General features: G+C 41.4%; 1 protein-coding gene across 7 annotated transcripts in view; it reads left to right on the top strand.

Moving 5' to 3' along the window:
* MOV10L1 (Mov10 like RNA helicase 1) overlaps positions 1 to 23489 on the top strand; it is a 70975-nt gene that overhangs the window by 7560 nt on the left and 39926 nt on the right. For 4 of the 7 annotated variants that reach the window (XM_084810893.1, XM_084810891.1, XM_084810889.1 and 1 more), the window contains exons 2-8: positions 2644 to 2828; positions 6107 to 6263; positions 15410 to 15522; positions 15978 to 16168; positions 19972 to 20112; positions 21983 to 22134; positions 22217 to 22355. In XM_084810893.1, coding sequence (XP_084667019.1) covers positions 2644 to 2828; positions 6107 to 6263; positions 15410 to 15522; positions 15978 to 16168; positions 19972 to 20112; positions 21983 to 22134; positions 22217 to 22355 — 1078 coding nt within the window. The remainder of the gene's footprint in view (positions 1 to 2643; positions 2829 to 6106; positions 6264 to 15409; positions 15523 to 15977; positions 16169 to 19971; positions 20113 to 21982; positions 22135 to 22216; positions 22356 to 23489) is intronic. The other 3 variants (XM_084810895.1, XM_084810894.1, XM_084810892.1) reach the window with 1 other exon arrangement.

Below are 23489 nucleotides of genomic sequence, written 5' to 3'. Positions count from 1 at the left end.
ATCCTTCTTAAAGTGTGGTGCCCAGAACTGGACACAGTACTCCAGATGAGGCCTAACCAGTGCTGAGTAGAGGGGAACTAATACTTCCCAAGATTTGGAAGCTATACTTCTATTAATGCAGCCCAAAATAGCAGTCTCCTTTTTTGTGGAAACCAGAAGGTCCACAGCTGAAGATATGGGGGGGGGGGCAGGGTACTAGCTGAAATTGCTTTTCTGTCTGCTTTCTTACTTCTTACTGGGCTAAGCAATTGAACTTAGGGCCAGTGGATAAGTTCCCACTGATTGTGACAGCTTTTACATCATGATGCCAAATGCATCAACGTGCTTCACACATAACAACTCACAAGTACGGGTTGAGTATGGGTTGTCATTGAATCATGGGTTGTTGTTACATGCAGAACTTGCATTATGGTTTAACTATGGCTGGTTAACCACGAACAACCTAGAATTCAGAAGCTAACAGCAAACCATGGGTTTTCTTCCTGGGCTGTTCGTGGTTAGCAACTCATAGTTAAACAACAGTGCAGGGTTTGCATGTAACGACAACCCACGATTCAGTAACAACCCATAGTCAGCCCATACCCTGGGTTGTTGCTATGGGTGAACCAGGCAATTATGTCCTGCTGATTAATAGCATGATTTCAGTAAGTCACACTTCCAGGTCATGTATTCATCATCAAAGTGTCAAGATGCTGAATGCTTTACAAACCATCCTTCATTCTTCCTGATGCTCTGTGAGGATAAATCACTGTTCCCACTTACAGACTTATCCAAGGAAAATTCATGACTAAGTCAAGGTTTGAACCGTAAGTCTAGTATGGGATCTAATGGACTTCTCTGCCACATTTGTAACATCAAAAATATGTGAGCTGGCCAGAGAAATGGCAAGATTGCCTCGGTATTGCTTCTGTATTCTGTGCTTTATCCTAGTATGAAGAACTGTGAATGATACAGGGCTGTGTCAGTTTATGTAATTTTTTTGTGCCTTTTAAGGAAGGTCTGTTTGGAAAGTTGCACATCTGGCTTTGCTTGTCCAGTTTGATGTTCTTGAACCCATTCCACCCTAGTTTTGTCTTAATATTATTCTGAAGAGCTATTGGATACTTTTTGGTTAGTGAATTGTTTTTCCCTATACTGCGACTTAAGCTGTGTTATGGTTTTGAGCTTCCCCTGCAGTGTGATGGAGTTAGGCAAACATTTATCTGAGCTGGTCCAGATGTGGAGAAAAATATTCTACACTGAACTGTAATGAATAGTGAACTGTAGAGAAATGCCAGGAACCCTTTGAGACCAAGAATATGGGGGGAAATGGTGTTGAGAATAGACAGCGATTTAGAGTTTTCTTGGCAATTTATGAATGGGGTAAGCTGAAATTAGCACTAATGAGCAGCATTCTTTCGGGAGGACTGTACCAACACTGTTGCAGCTAAACTGTTTGAAACAGGATATTATACTTGGTCAAGACTCCCAATGAAATGCTTTTGCATAATAAAACCTGCATGGTTTCTTGCCTTTTGTGAAGCGATTGCCCAAGGTAGGCTTATTGAATTGTGACCTGCTTCAAAGTACCAAGCTGTGCCACTGGTAGGAGTTGGGTTCACAGGTTCCTTCTTCCCCTTGCACAAGTGCAAATCATAGTTTTGCTAGTTCTGTTGTTTTGGAGAAATTATGGTTGTCAAAAACTAGGAAGTGACTACTCTATGTGCATGATGTGAGGAAGAAATGTGCAAGCATTGGTGTGATTTCCAATAAATAGTTTATAAGACAGTGTTGTATTTCTGTGCTACTCTTAAAAAGGAGGTGATCATAAAAGGGAAGTGGGGAACTGTGTGAGGTTGTAACAGTTATTTATTAACATTTGTATACTGCCTTATTTGTTAAAAAGTCATCAAGGAAGTGTACAACAATGTAAAACAATTTAAAGCAAAACCTTAACACAGTAAACAAAAAACCCAAGAACATTAGAAAAGCAAAACAGCAACATAATTTAAAGGCTACATTTAAAAGATGCATAGTTACAGCCTTTTTAAAAGCCAAGAGAGTGGGGGCCAATTGTAGTTCTTGAGGAAGTGCATTCCACTGTTTGGGAGTGACACAGGAGAAAGCCTTTTCATGTGTGCCTGAGAAACAGGCCTCTGGGTAATGGAGTCCAAGAGGGCTTTTCCTGCAGGTCATACCAACAGGGCATAATGGAACAGGAGGTCCCATAGCTAGCCAGTTCCATTAAATAGCCAGGTCCTAAGCTGCTTAGCGCTTTAAAGGTTAAAACCAACACCTTGAACTGGTTTTAGGAAAACCAAACACCAGGAAAGCACTTACCAATGAGTGCAGGTCTTTCAGGACAGGTGTAATATGGTCCTGATAATGTGCTTTGGAAAGCAGTCTGGCTGCCTATTTTGCACCATTTGAAACTTCTGGACACTCTTCCAGAAGCCCCACGTAGAGCACTTCTTCTTCTAACCGTCTTCATTTATAAGACACCTTTATAGATCTATTATAGGTGGTTTCGTGTTCTCTATTCCGTTTTATAACCAGATACAGCCATAGTACTGAGCAGAATAATTTCTTACTATACTTGCAGATCTTGTAGCAAGTACAGCAAAAAAAAATGTATTAACTTAAATATGTTTATCTTCCTTTTAGATGGCAAAGAGATAAAAACTGTACAAGGTGTAGTTACAAGATTTTGCCTAGACTGCGGGATGATAGATGATTTAATTTGTTTCACCAGTGATGCTGTGATGAGCAATGTGCCACTGCAAGTTGGACAGAGAGTTGTAGCTCTTGTTGAAGAAGATAAAACATCTAATGGATTAAAGGCAATCAGGGTGAGATAAAGACAACTGCAGAGGTTGATCAAGTCTTTGCAAACTGCCTACCTAATAAACCTCCATTTTTAAAATGTGACTGACACCCAGCTGGTTAGGTTGAGGGTGTGAAGTGTTTTTCCTGCATATAGGGACAACTCAGACACTTGCCAAAGAGAGAGCTTTTAAGCATCTTGGACATACAGAGGCCTGTCCTCTACCATCTCACTGAGGAGTGAACGTAGCATCTGATCCAGGCTGTACCTTACTTGTTTGGTGACACCTTCTCTCAGCATCAGTGAGACCATTCTTTCTGGGGAGAGTTGGGGAGGGGTTATGAAAGAAGATACTGTGTTCAAATAAAGGCAGTACAACAACCTCGATCAGATAGTAACTTTTTCTACACAGTGAGGAGATGTTCAGAGTGGGTGGATACACGCATCCCAAACTACAAGAAATCAAAGCCTTTTAAGAATGTTTGAATATGCTTATTGTTAAGGAATCATGTAGCATTGTTTAGATTTTTTAGTGTGTTTTTTAATCTTCTGGAAACCTCTCCTTCCTGTATCCTCCAGCAGTAGCACCTTTCTGAGAGCCTGTGTTTTGCTTATTGCCAGAGAATGTATACGTTTCCCTGCAGTTCAGTCTGGGTTCCACAGAAATGAACAATAGAAATGCATTACAAGTGTGTCTCTGGGTAGAATTACAATCTCATGGTGGACATAAAGAAATATCTCATAAATTTTGTCTGTGGAGTGGGGGAATAACTGTAGTTGGAACAAATACATTACAAAACAGGAGGATTTTGCAATCAGGGGTATCCATGTTACATCACTGATGCCACACTGCATCACTAGTATTGTAGAATACCTCCAGGCCCCAGCAGGTGGCAGACCAATACCAGTGGCCAAAGTTCAAGTAATTGCTTACAGAATCAGATTGATTGACACGGTTAGGAGTGGTTATGGGTCCTAAATAGTACAGACCCAAAGCGATATATAATGGGAAAGGAAAAACAGTAAGTTAGATACAAGTATGCCTTCAAAAGCATCCTTCCATTATTTCCAAGAATTGGTAGAAAAAGCACTGGTGCATGCAGAAACACAAAGCCAAGAGGAACAACACAATGTAGGTGGGAAAGGACAGGAAAGGCCTTTTGCCATAAGATTGCAAGAAGTTGCCCGCAGCTTATCCCAGAGAGAGAGAGACTGACCAATTCTGTTGGGAATTTAAAATCATAGAGTACCAGAAACAAAGACAACTTGTACAAAGAAATTGAGGAAAAACCAAAACAGAGAAAAAGCTAACATAAAACAAGAAATCGAAGCCAAAACAAAGAGGGAGGGATCTGGCATGTAAAGAAAAATCACAAACAAGAACATGGCAAATTCCACCATGTTCCTTTGGGCTCTCTTTATTTTACTAGTATTTTCACTCAGTGTTCCTGATGAGCTGAACAGGAACTCCTCTCAGCTACCATCACTTTGTCTGTCTGCTCCCCACGCCCATGCTACCACAGCTATAATAAGGTTCTAACCAGTGTTATTTGCTCCAGCTGTTTTGAGCGGACATACAGAAAACATTGCCCCAAACACATCTTTATGCGTAGATTAATTGCTAGTATAATATAAAGTAACTTAAGGGAAGAGGAATGGGTCATCCTTAACGAACTCTCAGGTTAACATCTTGATGAAACAAGTTGCTAAGAGCAAAAGATAAGGAGAACAATATGAGTTGAAACCCATTCATAACCCATTTACCTGAGAACTCTCTGTTCTCTAGCCTGACCTCTCAGCAATCCAGCTCTGGTCTTTTTATGCATCTGGACCAGTTTGAGCCATGGAGGTGCTGAGCTTCAGATTGGCCTGGTCCCTGGGCCCAACCAGGAGAATCCTTCATAATAAGACCCATTTGTATCTGCCAGGTGTGATCCTTCATTGGGAAAAAACAGCAATGCAATCCTGATGGAAGGAAGGTGAGAGGAACTATGTTTCTCAACAGCCATGGCAGTGTTGTTATAGCAGAAGCCAACAACTTCACAGATTATCTCTCCATTTTGTGCTCTTACACAGCCCCAGTGCTGTCCATGGAATGGCAGGTCTTGGGTCATATACTGGGAGGGGAAAAGTGAAGCAGCATCCTTCTCTCCTGCCTCCCACAGAGCCCAGACAAGCCAGCCATCCCCCCAAAACCTATAGGCACTTGCATAGACTTGTGAGGAGGATTAGCTTCCCTTATTGTAAACTTATTCCTCTAGCAGTACTTAAGTAATGACTTAAGAGGGAAAGCCAAATTTGTTAGCATGGGGCAATTAACCAATGCAGCAAAATATATATTCAAAAGCCCCCAGTGAAACTTCCACTGCCCTTGGGAGTATCATATCATTTCACGGCATTGGTGTGGTGGGTGCATACTATGTCTGGGTATTTAACAAGAGATTCAAGATGCTTCTCAAGCCATCTGCTTGGCATTCACAAACTCCCTCAGTTGGTCCATGATCAGCTTTGGAAAGTGTTGGGAAATGCACACTGTTCTCTAGCATAGATCCCAAAGTAGCTGCCCCTTCTCCCTCATCCTTCTCATCCAGTCCTTTACCAGGTTTCATAGCAGCTTGAAAATAATAGCCCTGTGTGGAGCACCTGTCGCTTATTGGGCCAAGGGTTTTGTGGTAGGTCCAATGAAAGTAGTAGAGTAGATTTTTAAAAACCTACCAAATTTCCCTTTCAGTCTTTCAGGCAGCATCTATTTCTGCCTTCAGAGCCAAGGATCTTGGGCTGTAGAGCCATGATATCAACTTAGTGTTTATTGAGGATGTCCTTAGCCAGACGGACCACATTTTCATTTTCAGATGTGTCCTTCGGTGGCATTCATCTCCACATTGGCCATCTCTGTGATAATCCACAGCTCAGTGAGTTTGAGCTTGATGGCTGTCTGGCTCTCTTAAGTACCTCGGTGTACTTAAGAGACAACTCTCAAGAGGCCCATACTACTGGCAAACGTCAACTTCAAGCTGGTCCTGGTTGCCCACCATTTTGCTTAACTTGAGGGGATCTGGCTTTCAGTCCTTTGTTTTCTCTTTAGCAAAACTCCAGGGTGAGATTCAGTCCATAAAGAGAAATATTTCTAGAAGGTTGGCAAATGTATGCATTTTTAAGCAACTCTGCAGCATTTGTAGCCTGTTTGGGGGCTGGGGGACAAGACCTTTCGAAGAATGGCGTTCAGCCTTTCATCTCCATCACCCTCACAAGTCTTGCCATATGTCCCATCTGTAGGAAATTTTGATTTGTTTACTCTTTCAGGTAGAAAGTATCTCTGATAAATGGGAAGATAGCAGTGAATATCCTTATGAAGTGGACTCTGACAGTAAGACACTCATTGGCAGTATTACATCTGTAACTGCTGCTGGTGGCTACATCAATCAGACAACCTCCTTCTCTATGAAAGAGGTTTGTGAAGGTAACTTTTAGATTTTTGCTGATAGTTGTTATAATAAACATAGTTGTGATTTTATGTTGCAGAGTATTTTAAAAAAAATAATGCATTAGTAGGAAATGTTTTCTATGAACTTAGAAAAGGCAATTATTTTTTAGTATGTTAATATATATTTGCCTTGCTTTCAAGAGTTTTTTTGCTCATGGGAGAAAGGTCTTTATTTTTTTTTCCTTTTTAAAGGTTTTAACTGTTCTTTATTTCATTTCCATTAAAATGCATGTACATTATCTATGTACATGTACAACAATTTGCAAGTTATCCACGCTATTAATAATAAGATGTACATATTTTATTCTTCAGAACAAATACATAACTCAAACTAAACCTTCGCTTCGATTTTTTATGTTTGAAAATATGCATTACAATTTGTTAATACATACACCTTCTTATTTGTTATTTTAATCATGTATCGTACCTTCTTGCATTCTATGATAACCACAGAGTTTTGTAGTAAGAGGGAACTCTCCATTGTTTCTCTGCATTTGTATAAACAATAAAGCTGTACCATTTTTCCGTAAAACTTCCTTTTTTCTTTGTCCTTTTGCTAATTTAATATTATTTGTCGATGTTTCTAATAACGCAATCTGCCATACTCTGTTGTACCATTCTTTAAGCGAGTTTCCTTTTCCATTTGCTGGCTATCAACAATCAAGCTGCAGTTGTTAGAAATCTTGTGTTTTATGTAATAAATTCTCATTATTAACTTGAAATATTCTCAGTAATGCTAATTCTTGTGTTTTTGATATGCTTTGTCCTGTTATTTTACTAATTTCTAGAAAAACAGAATCCCATATTTTCTTCACTTTCCCACATTCCCACCACATGTGTTGTGTAGTGCCTAGTTTATTATACCCCCTCCGCAAAATTTATTGTCTGAATTAATATAAGATAAGCTCACTGGAGTGAGATACCAGCCTTGTATCGTTTTAATAGTTTCTTCCCTGATTTTAGAGGATAGGGCTTTAATTGGAAATATCTGCCAGATTTTATTCCATTCTTCAGTAATTTGAATTTTCCAGTTTAGTTCCCAAACTGAGCACAGTTTTCCAGATGTTCCCATATCCGTTTCTAATATTTTATAAATTTTAGAGATAACACCCTTAGTTTGGTATGATTGATGAAGTACTATATTCTCAAAACCAAATAATGGTCTAGTAGCTTGTTCCATTATTGTTTTATACCTGATAAAATTTCCCAGTTGGTACCAGGAACGCCAGCTAATTTGCGTGTTTTGCAGCTTTTCTTTCCAATATTTTCATTCTATTGGTCTTGAATTGATATAAAAGTCTTATACATAGATAAAACCTCGCTCTGAATACCCTTTCACATTAATGTTATTCATTTTGAGATCTGGATGACAGGATACTGATATTAGCGGTGATATTTTTGGAAATAACATTTCATTTCTGTTTTTTTATTATTGAAAGCAATCTATTTAACGTAGATGTGTTTGAAAGTTCACATTTCTGTAATTCCTTTTTAATTAACAGAATAGTATTCAAATTTGTGATGTTAAGCCAATTACTTTCTATTTGTATCCAGTATTTTACTATCTCTCCCCCCCACCCCAATATTGAATGTACATAGCTAAGTGGAAATGCCTCATAATATAAAATTAGGTTAGGAGCACCCCATCCACCACTCATACATTGCCTATATCTTACGTTCTTGGCTATTTTGGGTCACTTGGAGTTAAATATAAAGTATTCCAATTTACTTTACCATTGTTTTAACACTCTTTTAGGGACTTCAATAGGTAAAGTAGAAAATAAATATGTAAGTTTGGGCAGAATAATCATTTTTGTTGCTGAAATTTGACTAGAAAGTGATTAATTTAATTTAATTTTTTATTTTCTGTTTAATGTCAGTCCAAATTTTCCCATAATTAATGAGAAATAATTTATTATGATTTTCTTATTTGTTCCAAGATATCATAGAATCATAAAATAGTAGGGTTGGAAGGGGCCTACAAGGCCATCGAGTCCAACCCCCTGCTCAGTGCAGGAATCCAAGTCAAAGCATCCCTGACAGATGGCTGTCCAGCCTCATCTTGAATGCCTCCAGTGTGGGAGAGCCCACCACCTCCCTAGGTAATGGGTTCCATTGTCGTATTGCTCTAACAGGAAGCTTTTCCTGATGTTCAGCCGGAATCTGGCTTCCTGTAACTTGAGCCCATTATTCTGTGTCCTGCACTCTGGGATGACCAAGAAGAGATCCTGGCCTTCCTCTCTGTGACAACCTTTCAAGTACTTGAAGAGCGCTATCATATCTCCCCTCAGTCTTCTCTTCTCAAGGCTAAACATGCCCAGTTCTTTCAGTCTCTCTTCATAGGGCTTTGTTTCCAGTCCCCTGATCATCTTTGTTGCCCTCCTCTGAACCCTCTCCAGTTTGTCTGCATCCTTCTTAAAGTGTGGTGCCCAGAACTGGACGCAGTACTCCAGATGAGGCCTAACCAGTACTGAGTAGAGGGGAACTAGTACTTCCCGGGATTTGGAAGCTATACTTCTATGAATGCAGCCCAAAAGAGCATTTGCCTTTTTTGCAGCCACATCACATTGTTGGCTCATCTTCAGCTTGTGATCGACAACAATTCCAAGATCCTTCTCGCTTGTAGTATGGTTGAGCCACGTATCCCCCATCTTGTAACTGTGCATTTGGTTTCTTTTTCCTAGGTGCAGAACTTGGCATTTATCCCTATTAAATGTCATTCTGTTTTCTGCCCAGCGCTCCAGTCTACCCAGATCACTTTGAATTTTGTTTCTGTCTTCCAAAGAGAAGACAGAAACAAAATTCCCGCGCAATTTTGTGTCATCTGCAAATTTGATCAGCATTCCCTGCCCCTCCTCCTCCAAGTTATTAATACAAACGTTGAAGAGCACTGGGCCCAGGACTGAGCCCTGCGGTACCCCACTCATTACCTCTCCCCAGTTTGAGAAGGTCCCATTGATAAGCACTCTTTGAGTCCGATTCTGTAGCCACCTGTGGATCCACCGGATTGTTGTTTCATCTAGCCCACTTTGAGCTAGTTTGCTCATCAGGGTATCATGGGGCACTTTGTCGAAAGCTTTGCTGAAGTCGAGGTATATGATGTCTACAGCATTCCCACGGTCTACAAGGGAGGTTACTTGATGAAAAAATGAGATCAGATTCGTCTGGCAGGACTTGTTTTTGACAAATCCATGTTGGCTTCGAGTAATCACGGCATTGTTGTCAAGGTGCTTCCAGATGGATTCCTTTATCATCTGCTCCAGAATTTTCCCAGGGATTGATGTCAGACTGACTGGTCTGTAGTTCCCAGGTTCCTCCTTTTTACCCTTTTTGAAGATAGGGACAACATAAGCCCTCCTCCAGTCATCTGGCACTTCCCCCATCCTCCATGATTTCTCAAAGAGAATTGAGAGCGGTTCTGCCAGTGCCTTTATTACTCTAGGGTGCAGTTCATCTGGCCCTGGAGATTTGAACTCATTCAAAGTAATTAGATGTTCCTTGACCATGTGCCTATCGATCTCAAGCTGCAATCCTGCTCCTTCAGCCTGTACTTCGCCTTTGCCAGGGGGGTCATAGACCCTCTTTTGGGAGTCGACTGAGCCAAAGTAGGAATTGAGCACCTCTGCCTTTTCTTTGTCATCTGTTTTCATTTTTCCATCCTTATTTAATAGCTGACCAACCATTTATTTCCTCTGCCTTTTAAAGCTCCCACCCATCTTGGACTCCTTTTCTCGTTAGAGCCGCTTGCCATGGGACCTTCCTGATCATTGTTCTGAGTTTATTAAAATCAGCTTTCCTAAAATCCAGGGTACGAGTTTGACTACACTCGGCTTTTGCTTCCCTTAGAACCAAGAACTCAAGTACAACATTGTCGCTTTTCCCCAGAGTTCCTGTAACTGCTACTTTATCCACTAAGTCATCTCTGTTGGTTAGGATCAAGTCAAGGATAGCCGATCCTCTAGTTCCTTCCTCTACTTCCTGTAGGAGGAAGTTATCCACCACACAAGTCAGGAATTTCCTGGAGGGGCCATGTTTTGCAGAATTTGTCTCCCAACAAATATTGGGGAAATTGGAGTCCCCCATTACTACTACATTATGCTTCCTTAAAACATTGGCTATTTGCTTTTCAAAAGTTTCATCCTCGTCTTCTCCTTGATTGGGTGGTCGGTAGTAGACTCCGACCACCAGGTTCTTTTTATTCTTTGCTCCATTTATTTTGATCCAGATGCTCTCGATGGGGCTTCCAAACTCATCCTCCTATATTTCTGTGCAGAGATCTGTATTTTTCACATACAGTGCAACCCCACCTCCCTTTCTGTTATTCCTGTTCTTTTTGAACAAGCTTTCTTCTTTACATGTGTCTGAAGACTATTATTGGGCGCTATCAGAGCTGTTCGTTGCAGTGCATGCGCCTATGTCCATTGTTACCCCCAACATTACATCTCCTTTCCCCGTAGGATTCAGTTTAAAGCCCTCCTGATGAAGTTCTTCATGCTGTGGCCAAACACATTCTTCCCATCCTTTGTGAGGTGTAACCCGTCCCTTGCCAACAGCCCATCTTCCAGGAAGTATAGCCCGTGGTCCCAGAATCCAAATCTCTCTCGTCGGCATCACCTTCGTAGCCAGTCATTCACCCTGAGTATTTTTCGTTCCCTTTCTATCCCTCTTCTAACTACTGGAAGGATGGATGAGAAAACTATCTGGGCCCCAAAGTTCTTGAGTTTCCTTCCCAAAACTTCAAAGTCTGACGTGATTTCTTCGTAGCTCCGCTTGGTGATATCATTTGTTCCCACATGGGTGAGAAGAAAGGGATACTGTCAGTGGGCTTTGTGACTGAAAGGTTGCCTGTACTCATGTCTCTAATCCATCCTCCCAGAAGACAACATACCTGGCGAGTCCACGGGACTTCGCAACATACTTGGGTCTCGATCCCACGCAGCAAGGAGTCTCCCACTACTACCACTCTTCTCTTCTAGTTGTAGGCCTGGGTTTCATCGCCTCTGTTTGACTGATCTTCAGCCTCTTGCTCACTCTCATGTAGGTTCCCCTGTGATTCTTCCTCTGCAGGCTATCCTCCAGTCTCATCTGCAAGTACCTGGAATCGGTTCCACAGCTCCACTGCTTCCACTGGTGCAGAGTGGCATCTAGTTCTTCTTCTCCTAACTGTCACCCTTTTCCAAGGAGTATCCTCTACTCCATTTTTCTTCATCTCACCATTTCCCACTGCCTCATCTTGCTGTTGCTCTTCAAGCTTCTGGTCTTCCCTTTGCTGCTGTAGTTCCCCCATTCTGTCCAAGAACTCTTCGTGTTGTCTTATTCCCTGGAGGGTCGACAGTTGCCGCTCCAGCCCACTTAGTTTTTCTTCCAGCAGCGTGATCAACTTGCACTTGTTGCGGCTGTAGGCCATGTTGTTCTCAGGCAAGAGAACAAACATTGCACACACCTTGCAGGTCACCACCACTGGACAGTCCTGTCCTTCTATTGCCTCTTTTCCCTTTTTGTGTCTAGCTTTGTGATTGTTCTAGACTAGCCTGTGCCTGCTGCTCTACTCAGTAGAGGTTAAAAGCAGAGTCCCGCTGGTGTGGAAGTGTGTGTTACAAGACACATAAATGAAAAAAAGTTAGTTATAAAATAAAATGAAAAAATGAAAAAAAAATGTTAGGGACCTCCCCTGCTGAACTCCCCTGGCCAACTTTTGTTTGCTCCCCCTGTCCGCTTGCTCTGGTTGCTCGCTCTCTGGGAGCTTGCTTGCTTTTGTAGTCCCTGGAGCAGCTTGCTCTGCTCTGCTCTGCTCAGCTGGGAGGCGGGAAACAGACTGAAGTGTTTATTTACTAGAGGGATTCCAAGCTGTTGGGATATTAAAAGTTGATGGGGGGGGGGATATGTTTAGATTCATTAATTCTGATTTATTATAATTAATTTGTAATCTGCTAAATTTTAAAAGTTACCTAATTCTGTAAGAACGGGCAGCTTTTATTAGATCTTGTAGGGTTAATAGCATATGATATGAATAAAGATTGATTAGGTGTTCTGCTTTTCCTGTTGCGATTCTTTTTATATTATTATTTCTTAAATAGTTACCTAAAAATTCTATAACAAGAGTAGATAAAGTTGGGGAAAGGGAGCAACCTTGCTTAGTTCCACTTCCTATTTCAAAGTATTCCGAGGCTGAGTTATTTATTTTTATACAGGCCCATGATGGGGAATATATGGCACCAATGGCCCTGGAAAATTTGGGACTGAATTTATAAAAGTGCATTTAATTTTTCCCCCCAATTAACGCTGTCAAAAGCTTTATATATAAACAGGGCCCCCAGAGCCATAGGTAGTTTGTTTTGTTTACAATAACCCATCTCACTAAAAACACTTAGAACTGGATCAGAAATATGTCTGTTTGGTATAAAACCAAATTGATCTGTATTTATTAATTTTTCTATATATATATTTTAAATTCTGTTATTCAGCACTGAGGCAAAGATTTTATAATCTGTGTTTAATAAGGAGTTAAGAATCAGGTTTTAATGGGTCTTTCCCTGGTTTGAGTAAGAGTGTTGTGTGTGACTTTTTCCACATTTCTGGGAGTGGGGCTCCTTCCAGCATGTATTAACTAATTCATGTAATTGTGGGATTAAAGTGTCCTTAAATTGTTTGAAAAATTCAACAGTATATCCATCTACCCCCGATGATTTCTGTGTTTTTAGGTTTGAGATGACATCTTTTAGTTCATCAATTGAGATTCTTTCCTCCAGCATTAAACTATCTTATCAAGTTATTTTGTTTACTTTAGCTTTTTTCTGATATAGTTTTCTGATAAAACTTCATCTGAGATATATATATATATATATATATATATGTGTGTGTGTGTGTGTCTGTGTGTGTGTGTGTATGTAGATGTAGTTTTATAAAAAATAATAATTACAAATTCTTCTATTTTGGGTAAATCAAGTATTCTATCACCTTTTGAGTTCTTTATGGCTACAATTTTATTCTTCATTCTACGATTTCTGACCCTATTTGGACACTTTCCCTTCGAATTCATTTTTGTTTAAGGTATAACAAGATGATCATTGTCTTATTTATATCTAATTTATCCAATTCTTTGTGTTTTTCTTCTAATTCTTTCCTAATTTTGATTGATCCGTACTGTCTGTATCTATCAGTAAGGTTTCGAATTCAAGCTTGCTGTTTGCATTCTCCTTTGTTTTCTTATTCTACTTAATTCTTGTATATATATTCCATGGATTACAATTTCTAGTGTTTCCCATCTGAGTGTGGAGGGAAATACCTTCCAGTGTGTTCTCTTTTATATACAGTTCTAAATTTCCCTATTTTTTTTTCCTACTTGATTCAGTGCTAATAGGGTTGGATGGAGTTTCCATGTTGGTAAAAGTATCTCTTTAGACCCCTCAGTTAATTGTACCTTTACTGTAGCATGATCTGTGACCTTAATTATATTAATTGTAGTGTTACTCACACTAGAAATTCTTCTGATATTAGGATAGCATCAAGTCTTGAGTAAGTACCATGCACTTTTGACTAAAAAGTATAACTATAGTATTTGGATTACATTCTCCCCACACTTCCCTTAGCCCGTGGTACTGATATATCCTGAAAGCTTTCTTTGTATTTTCTTGTTTTACAAGTTGTCTTGATGAATTTAGTGTATGTTTTTCCTTACTCTCCAGTTTTCTGGGATCTACCCCTTGGAGATTCCAATTCAGGTCTCCCCCTACTATAGTTGTCGCAGTAGAAAACTTTCTCAGCTTATTAAGTGTGTTGTTTATGAAGTTAAGTTGCCCTGCATTTGGTACTTATATTGATGCTAAAGTATACTATTTTGGTTCAATTTCCCTTCTATGAAGATAGAGCAACCTCTAATGTCTCCTGAATTTTTTGTAATTGACAGTCACTATCAGATCAGATTAAAATGGCTACATCTTGTGCTTTATTACTTCCTTTTGCATAGAATTTTTTATCCCATTTTTCGTAGGTATGAAAGTGTCTCTAATAAATAAATAAATAATAAATAAAGTTATTTTATGTGTTCCTTGTAAGAAAATAGGATTTGCATTGGTCTCTTTAAATAATTTCTGTAATCTGTTTTATTATTGACCCTCCTCTGATATTCAAGGTACTTATTTATAATTTACTTATATTATTGTTTATATTTCTAGTATTCATATATATTTGACCATCAAACAGAGATTATTTTGCAGCTTAAACAACAGCAAAACTACTGAAACCTTGAGAGAACAGTCCCACCGCTCTTCCTCCCCGCCCTCCCTGGACCCTTCTGCAGCATTTCCCTGCTAGACCCCTTAGGAATAGCTTTTCCCCTGAACCCCCTGTTTTAACACAGGAGAGTTCTTCTTGGATGAAAAGATCTTCATTTCTGAATAGTTTATGTAATTTCAGATGTGATCAAAAATGTGTATGGACTGCTGGAGTTTGTAGTATTTGTCCTTCCATTTTGAAATTTTATCTTTAGCCTCCAATGTTCAGAAGAGTGATGCAGTTAGTCCAAGTTCTGATAGAGCTAGATATTTGTTGCTTTTTAACTAGGCTGTTCCGATAACATGTTCCAATGTTGGGACCAGGATACCCGAGAGAGTGCCTGTGGTTTCACATGGACCCGAGTGGAGTCCACCAGGAAAAGAGTCTTGGGGGGAGGGGCTTCCTATAGAATTTCCTGCCTTTGGAGGTCAGGCAGGTGCCAACATTGTGTTGCTTTTGGTGCCTCCTGAAAACATTGTTATTTTAGGAAACCTTCCTTGAGTGACTGACCACAGTTTATCAAACTTTTATCAGAACTCTTTCTTCTTAAAAAAATTAAAATTATTTTAACATGGTGTTTTTATTCTTATTCTGTCTGCTGTTCACTGCTCCAAGGTCTTTGGATGTGGAGTAGTATACAAATACTGTAAATAAACAAATAATGAAAGTGACTTCACCTGAGCCAGTCACTGACTCAGCCTAACCTACCTCACAGGGTTGATGCGAAGATAAAATGGAGAGGAGAAGGACCATGTAAGCCCCCTTGGGTTCCTTGCAAGAGGAAAAATGGTGGGATATAAATGCAATAATAAATACAAATAAAGAAAACCTTGTAATTTATTTTTAAGGCTTTGACCCTTATAAAGGAGATTGGGTGCAAGCTGAATATGTTATTAACCCAACAACTTGGAACAGTGAAGCAATTTCTGTAAAGCCCTTGAGGTATAAGAGAATTGACAAGGTAAGTGTAATGCCTGGCTTTATCTAGGCCTTTCTTACTAATATTTTATCAACTACTATAATGTAATGGGAGGAAGGATAAGTAACCAAAGCAAGAACTTCCCTAACATATAAAAAATATCCAATGTAAAATAATTTTAATTCTATCCTAATACCTATGAAACTTGTTTGCAGCAGTAAAATCATTTGAATTAGGCTTCTTAACCTAAAAGATCACATTACAAACCTTAAGTAATGTAACTGTCATGGCTTCCCTATAAGGAACATATAATTCAGTAGAGTTTAATATATTAGCTTTCTGTGGCAGTATTGGGCTTTGAAGAGTAATCGGATGGCTTGAGATACAGTTTTATCGAGTAATCTCATATGGATTAACGTGTACTTTGGCTAAAAGGCACATGTTGATTATTGCATTTAAGTTTTTATTGCATCTAATGATAACTACAATTATTACAGGTTCGTATTTCTAGTGTGTGTGGAAAAATTGGTGTAGTAGATGACAGCGTTTTTTTCACTCTGGATTGCCTGAGACTTCCCGATGGTTATTTGCCCAAAAGACATGGTCTGGTCAATGTGGTTGTTGTGGAAAGTAACCAGTCATGTTATATTTGGAGAGCACTCTGTATGGCTCCAGCAGACAAAAATGGGTAATAAAATTTTACTCATATTTTATATAGAATTGCATGGGTTACACTTAAGTATAAGTACAAGATCCTTATACTCGGAAACTAGTGTTTTGAATAATAGCTGGAAGTCTAATGTATCTCATACATATTAGACCTTATTGTTTTCTGAAACGGCAAAATATGCTAGTGCCATAATATGTTAGTCTGTGCCATAATGTGCTAGCTATGCTTGATGCAGTTAGAAGGAAGCTTCCGATCTCGGAGGCTTCCATGCATGAAATGCCCTGTCAGACCGCTACTGACAGGTCAGGAGGAGTGCTGGAGGTGATTCTTGCCTTCCCATTGCTTTTTAAATGTTTTTCTTTTAGACAGCCTTTGAGCCTGGTTAGGGAGGGTGCGCTGGGCTGGGTCTGGAGAGCCCACAGGATTTCTCGTTTCTTGGCGTCTCCCCTCCTCTCCCTGTCCACCAGCATGCCCCCTTTTGCTTCACTCCAAGGCCACAATTGCAACCTCCGAAAGCAGCTGGCTTAGTTCTTTCCGCAGAGGCTGCAAGGGGCGGGGGATGGGAACTCAGAGTTCCCCCTCCAGGTCATAACAGTGTCTACAGCCTTGGGAGGGGGACTTAGAATAACCCTATGGTCCCTGGAATGCTACTAAGCTATATGATATGCATACTATATGTCTGTGCTGTGCAAACATATCCAACTTGCATTTTTAAGAATAGGTGTGTTCCTGGCTGCTACTGCAAATCTCCGATTCCTAATTCCAAGGTTTGTTGGAATGGGAAAGGGAAGATCTCACACCTGTCCATCCTGAATAATCATGTTTTCAGACTTGCAGTACTTCAAATCCCTTCTCCCAGTCCAAGGGTTGTTTAGTTTTGGAGTAGATATTTTCATACTTGCTTTGAAATTGAGCCAGAAGTATTACAACTCTGTTCATAATTGCCTATATAGGATTTTGATGCCTAGGGGTGCACGAAAGTCACTTACCTGGTCTCACAGCTTGCTTCGCGATGGGGGGGAGGCGCTTCGCTGCTCCCCCCCGAAATTCAGGCCGGGAGGGGAGGCTTCCCGCCTTGCCTGGCCGAAATTCAGGCCGGGGAGGAGGCGCCTCGCCTCGCCCTGCCGCGAAATAAAAAGTAAAAAAAAAACACACGCCCCCGTGATAGGCTACGTGACGATTTACGTAGCCTATCATGGCTAGATCTGCAAAGTCAGCCGTGATAGGCTACTTTAATCGTCACGTAGCCTATCACGGTTGACTTTAAAAAAAAAAAGAGCGTACGCAAATGGCGGCCCCCATAGGGAGCTGCCATTCGCGTTCCTTATTTGGTCGCTGTAGTCTACGTAAATCTTTATGTAGACTACAGCGAAAATAAGGGCAACGCAAATAGCGTTGCCCTTATTTTCACCGTAGTCTACGTAATCTTTACATAGACTACAGCGACCAAATAAGGAACGCGAATGGCGGCTCCCTATGGGGGCCGCCATTAGCCGTACGCTCTTTTTTTTTCCCCCCAAAGTCACCCATGATAGGCTTTGTGACGATTTACGTAGCCTATCACTGCTGACTTTGCAAATCTAGCCGTGATAGGCTACGTTAATCATCACGTAGCCTATCACGGGGGCGGTTTTGTTTTTTTTTTAACTTTTCTTGGAATGGCGGCGGCGGCGGCTGGTCGAAAGACCGGCTGCCGCCCCTGCCCCTGTCGAAGCCCTGCCGAACCGCCACTGCGACCCGCCACTGGGAGCGACATTCGGGAAAGGTAAGTCCCGCGGGGTGCGGGGTGTGTGTGGAGAATTTCTCCCCGAAACTACTTCGGGGGGCCGAATACGTTGGCACTCGGCCCCCTGAAGTTTCGGGGAAAAATTCTCCCCCATCCCTAACTACACCTCCTTTCTGCGCCCTCCATTTGGCGCCGCTCTCGGCGTCGCGCGTCCACCAAGTCTGCTATCCGCACTCTGTCACTCCCTGGACTGCTATCTAACTTAGGAATGCTGGTGGGAGGAATCTCCGTCAGCTGTTGGCCCTGGGAAAGAGGAGCGCGCTCCTCTCCCAGGAGCGACTGCTCTTCCTCAGAATCAGAACTACTCTGGGATTCTATGGGCTCAGTGTCCACCCTGACAGCTGTCTAGGTTTGCCATAGCTTTCCTCCCAAGGAGCAAGCATCTTTTAATTTCATGGCTACAGTCACCATCTGCGGTGATCTTGGAGCCCAAGAAAATAAAATCTGTCACTGCTTCCATTTCTTCCCCTTCTATATGCCAGGAAGTGATGGGGCCAGATGCCATGATCTTCGTTTTTTTAATGTTGAGTTGCAAACCAGCTTTTGCACTCTCCACTTTCACCCTCAGCAAGAGGCTCTTTAGATCCTCTTCACTTTCTGCCATTAGGGTGGTATCGTCTGCATATCTGAGGTTGTTGATACTTCTCCCAGCAATTTTAATTCCGGCCTGTGATTCATCCAACCTGGCATTTCTCATGATGTACTCTGCATATAAATTAAATAAGCAGGGTGACAGTATACAGCCTTGTCATACTCCTTTCCCAATTTGGAACCAATCGGTTGTTCCATGTCCAGTTCTTACTTTTGCTTCTTGACCCTCGTACAGGTTTCTCAGGAGACAGGTAAGGTGGTCTGGTACTCCCACCTCTTTAAGAATTTGCCAGAGTTTGTTGTGATCCACACAATCAAAGGCTTTAGCATAGTTAATGAAGCAGAAATAGATGTTTTTCTGGAATTCTCTTGCTTTCTCCATGATCCAGCGAATGTTGGTTATTTGATCTCTAGTTCCTCTGCCTCTTCGAAACCCAGCTTGTACTTCTGGTAGTTCTTGGTTCACATACTGCTGAAGCCTATCTGTAGGATTTTGAGCATAACCTTGCTGGCATGTGAAATGAGCGCAATTGCACTGTGGCTTGAGCATTCTTTGGCATTGCCCTTCTACCTTTTCTAACAAATACAAACAGTTAATTAGAGTTGACTTCACACCTCTTTCAATAATTTACTCTCAGCACACAGTAAAGAAGTTGAGAGCTTCTTACAAAGACAAAGACTACACTCACAAAGCACAGACAATTTGTGATACTCAGTTGTTACCTTAATTTACTGGGTTTTGATCTGCGCAAAAAGGATACATGCAGCTCATACTCCTGCAAAACCAAGCATGAGTCTTCCACTGTAAAGTACTGGCTGAGTGACGATGAGTAAAATTGGCAACTGAGTTGACCCTATCAACTAGGGGTGTGTGTGTGTGTTTAACGGGTAGACTACTTCTTGGAATTATGCCATAAATCTAGGACACTGGGTCTCCACCTAGTTTAACAGGGACAATTTCTAGTAACCAGTCATAGTCTTAATGGCAGACCTGTAGATCTTTAAGCTGCCCGAAACGAATCACAACCACATGGCAATCTGCTGTTGCATGATCTGTTTTCCTTCTGACACAATCTCAAGTGACACAATCTCAAGATTGTTCATGATAGTGGCTCTTTACAGAGCATGCCTTCACAACTGTATTGCTGGTCAATGTAAATATTTCCATTTTCTGATCCTCACAGTAAGGAAGAGCCTGTCTGTTTTAAAGTCTGTATTGGCCTCATTCATATTTTTATCTATTTGAATAATCTTTTTGAGAGTTCTGTCAGTTTTAATTTTCTAAACTTAAGAAAACAGCATTAATACTGCAGGTGCATGTTGGCTATTGGTTGGCACCACATACATGGTGGAAATAAATCAGGCTGTTCTGAAATAGATGCGTTATGTAATTGCATATAGATTGTTGTGATGCAACACAGGGGCTAATTCTGTATTCCTCCAGGGCATCTCTAACCCAAGGAATCAGTATGAATGAGCCATATGAAAACTTACTGAAAGACAAAGGAGGACTTGAGGTGTCAAAACTGATAAACTTTGGAAAACTCAAATTAGGAGAGCGTAAAAGCATGGACATCTGGATAGAGTAAGGTGTAGCTATGATTTTTATTGCCTAGGTTTTCCCTTTTAAAACATTTCTCATGATGCTTTTCTTCCCCATAGTGCACTTTATTCAGCCATGCATATTTTATGAAAGTAGACACTTGAAGATAGGAGGGTCAGTGACACTAATAACATACCTTTTGCAAATAGCTATTATTGAGTCATGTTGGAAAATGGAAATTGGAAAACGTAAATACTTAATTGGAAAATATAAATACATCTAGCTTGCATCTCATGGACACACTAAACCATATCTCTGCCGTTACTCCCTCCCCTTATCACATTGCAGTATGCTTACATATAGGCTTCATGCCAGGGTGCCGGATTGTCCCCTGATCCCCCCTCCCCCTGGGTTGGATGACATCAAGCAGCAAGGTCCCCTGATGTGGTCGGGTCCCCAGCTGAAGCTTCTCCAGTTGGGACTTTGACCAGGGGGACAGCTTCACTTGTCCTTCACCTTTTGTGTGGGGAAGTTGAAGGATGAGCAAAGAGCACTCGGCCAGTACTTGCAGGAGCCAGCTGAAACCCGACCTCGGGACTCAGCTGGCTCCTGCAAGTGCCAGCCAATTGCGAAACTTTGCAGTAAAGCCTCTGTGTCCAAAGCCAATGCTTCAGTCAGGCAGTTGGCTTTGCTATGCACTGGGTTTGCCTGGCTGGAGAAAGCTGGTGCACACCAAAGCAGCCTGAGGCATTGCCTGCCCCACACCTTGCTCCACTGGGGAGGATGCAGAGCGGACAAGGCATGCTGCATGCCCTCTCAGTCGGGAGGCCGAGCAGCATGTTAAATAAGGGAAATCACTGCTGTAATCACAGATTGGAGATTACAGCAGGGATTCCTTTCTTGCCTCCTCCCCTAATCCCCCAGTAGATAGCGGGTGGGTTTGGGTAGGGAGCACAGGCTTACCTGTAGCCTTGTGGGCCAGATGGGCCGGCCTAGCAGACCACATTGGGCCGAGGTTCCCCATCCCTGCTTCATAAGGTCTCCACTAACTTTGGAAGCCGAAGGAACCGTGTATAGGAAAACAGGGGGAACAACAAGTGCAACAGGCAAACCAACCGCTGTATACATAGCTCATATTCTTCATCAGAACATGAAGTTGTCACTTAAAGGTATAACAGCTTTTACAGAACTACTTGATACAGCAGAGTCAACAAGTTAAAAACAAATAAAAGATAGCTGCTGTTTCCTTCGTGCTGTGAGGAGGGTCTTATACACAGAAGGTAAGCAATCTAGTGTTAGCCCCTTGAGCACCGTTTTTATAGTAGAAAGGCAGGATATAAATCAAATCAATAAATAAACAGTAAGAAGTAACAATTATGAAAGAGACAATCATCCTGGTGAAAGAACATTGTGTTACGTCTCTTGCTATTCATTTATCCTTAGTATATTTTAGCACATCAGTTGCCAGACACAAAGCTGTGGAGGTGCAGCATACAAAAGATAATGGGTTGGATCCAGGCTTTGCTGTCCGCAGGCGGAAGGGCTCTGGTCATAGAAACTACCTCCACCTGATTTTGGGGGATCCTTCTTCCCCTCATACACCACAGCTCACCCCATTCAGCTGGGCCCCCTGACCCTTTCTGTAGCATTTTCATGGGGCTGGAGGGGTGGGGAAGTCTGCTTCCACTGTCCAAGTTGCACATGCCTAAATCTGGAGCCAGCCAACCCAATATGTTTTCTAGGTATGCGCTACTAAGAAAAGTATTATCTGGTCTGGTCATCGGTCTAAGTTAGAAAATATTCTGAAAATTATGGGCTATATCCACTGGTATCTTGTATCTTGAAGCATCAACAATTTTTACAAACGTGCAACGACTGAGGTTCAAGTGCTGATAATATGTGTTGTTTTCAGGAATAAAGGGAAAGCAACACATTCTTTAATTAGCTGCAAATTAGGTGGCTGGGATAAAGAGAACCAATTTTGTCTTCAAGTGCCAGGAAAAGGCCAGAAGAGTTCTACAGCATCCCAAGCATTGTCTGTTCTCCCTAAAGAAGCTACTTCAGGTAACATATATAATGGCTAGTTCCTCTGCATGTTGTGCTTGGCATAATTAGAATTGCTTGATTTATTTTCTTTTTTTTGTAGAAGTTACCAGACAACCCGAAAAATTAAGCTGTGAAAAAGGGCAAAAACAAAACAGGGAAGAAAAAACAGTAGGCCTCAACAGAGATATTCCTCTTCCTTCTGGGACTAAGATTTCTGTAGTGATTTTATGCACTGCAAAGTAAGTATGTGTTCTTTCCCATAGCTGTTCACAAGATAATAACAGATTATGGTCCTCTGTATTGATGTCCAGACCTCTAAATGGGTAGCCAAAAGGAATTACAGTGGAATGTAAATAAATAACAGCCATGTTAATTCCCAATGTATGATACAACTTCAGTGAATTTGTATCTACCTATTTTTTATTTCAGAAGATAAGGCTATCTAAAACCATAAATATACGTGACATTTATGTTTTAATATTCTTCCCCCTCACCCAGAAATTTGAGGCTACGAGGAGCGATGGCTGCCTGCAGTGCTGGAGTAGAATCACCTAATTAGCAATTGATCTCATCAGGGAAGTAGCTGCCACCCAAGAGGGAATTCTAGCATTCTAGGCTATGCACCAACTACTGGCTGCTGAATTAATCTTTGCTTCTAAGCAGCTAAGGGAGTCCGTCTCTTGCAGCAAATGTCTTCCTGTTCAGCTAATAAGATGGCTGAAAGAATATCTAATCAAAGGTTTCCACATCAATTGAAGCAGCTAGATATGTTGACCATGTCTCTGATATCCTAGGTCAGGGGTGAAGAACCTCTGGCCTGCAGAGGTTCCTCATCTGGCCCATGGAGGTCCCCTTTCAGGGAGAGGAAGCCACACTCTTATTTCTAATCACTGATAAAAGATAACTGCAGGGCTTTCCTATCCCAGCGATAAAGAGAGGCTGCCTTTCTCTGGCACTGAGAAGACTGCCCTTTGCTCCATGCAATGAGGGGCACAAAACAGTTGCACCTGCCTCTCTGCACAGAGAAAAAGAATGTCTCCATTTAAAGAAGGGTAGGAGTGGTTGCTTCTGCCTCTGTCTGCATGGAGGAACTTCCCTATGACATTAAGGGGAGGGTCTTTGAGATGGAGGGTGTGCCCCTGACATCCAGCCCCCAGGAAGTGAGCCAGAGAGCAATCCAGCTCCTGGGGGCTAAAGAGTTCTCTACTCCTATCCTAGGCTATAACAGTGGAATAGCTGAGTCAGCAGCAACCAAAAGTTATGATGAGAATAAGAGTAAAGTAGGCATGACAGACAAGTAGAATAGTGAGAGAGGAGGTGGGAGATAGATGGTAGAAGAGATTCAGTGACACTTGTGGTTACAATATTGGCAG

Source organism: Heloderma suspectum, chromosome 7, assembly GCF_057233095.1.
Source record: "Heloderma suspectum isolate Gila_16-S chromosome 7, 16-S_ref, whole genome shotgun sequence".
NCBI lineage: Eukaryota > Metazoa > Chordata > Lepidosauria > Squamata > Helodermatidae > Heloderma > Heloderma suspectum.
This window is presented reverse-complemented; position numbering and strand designations above follow the sequence as displayed.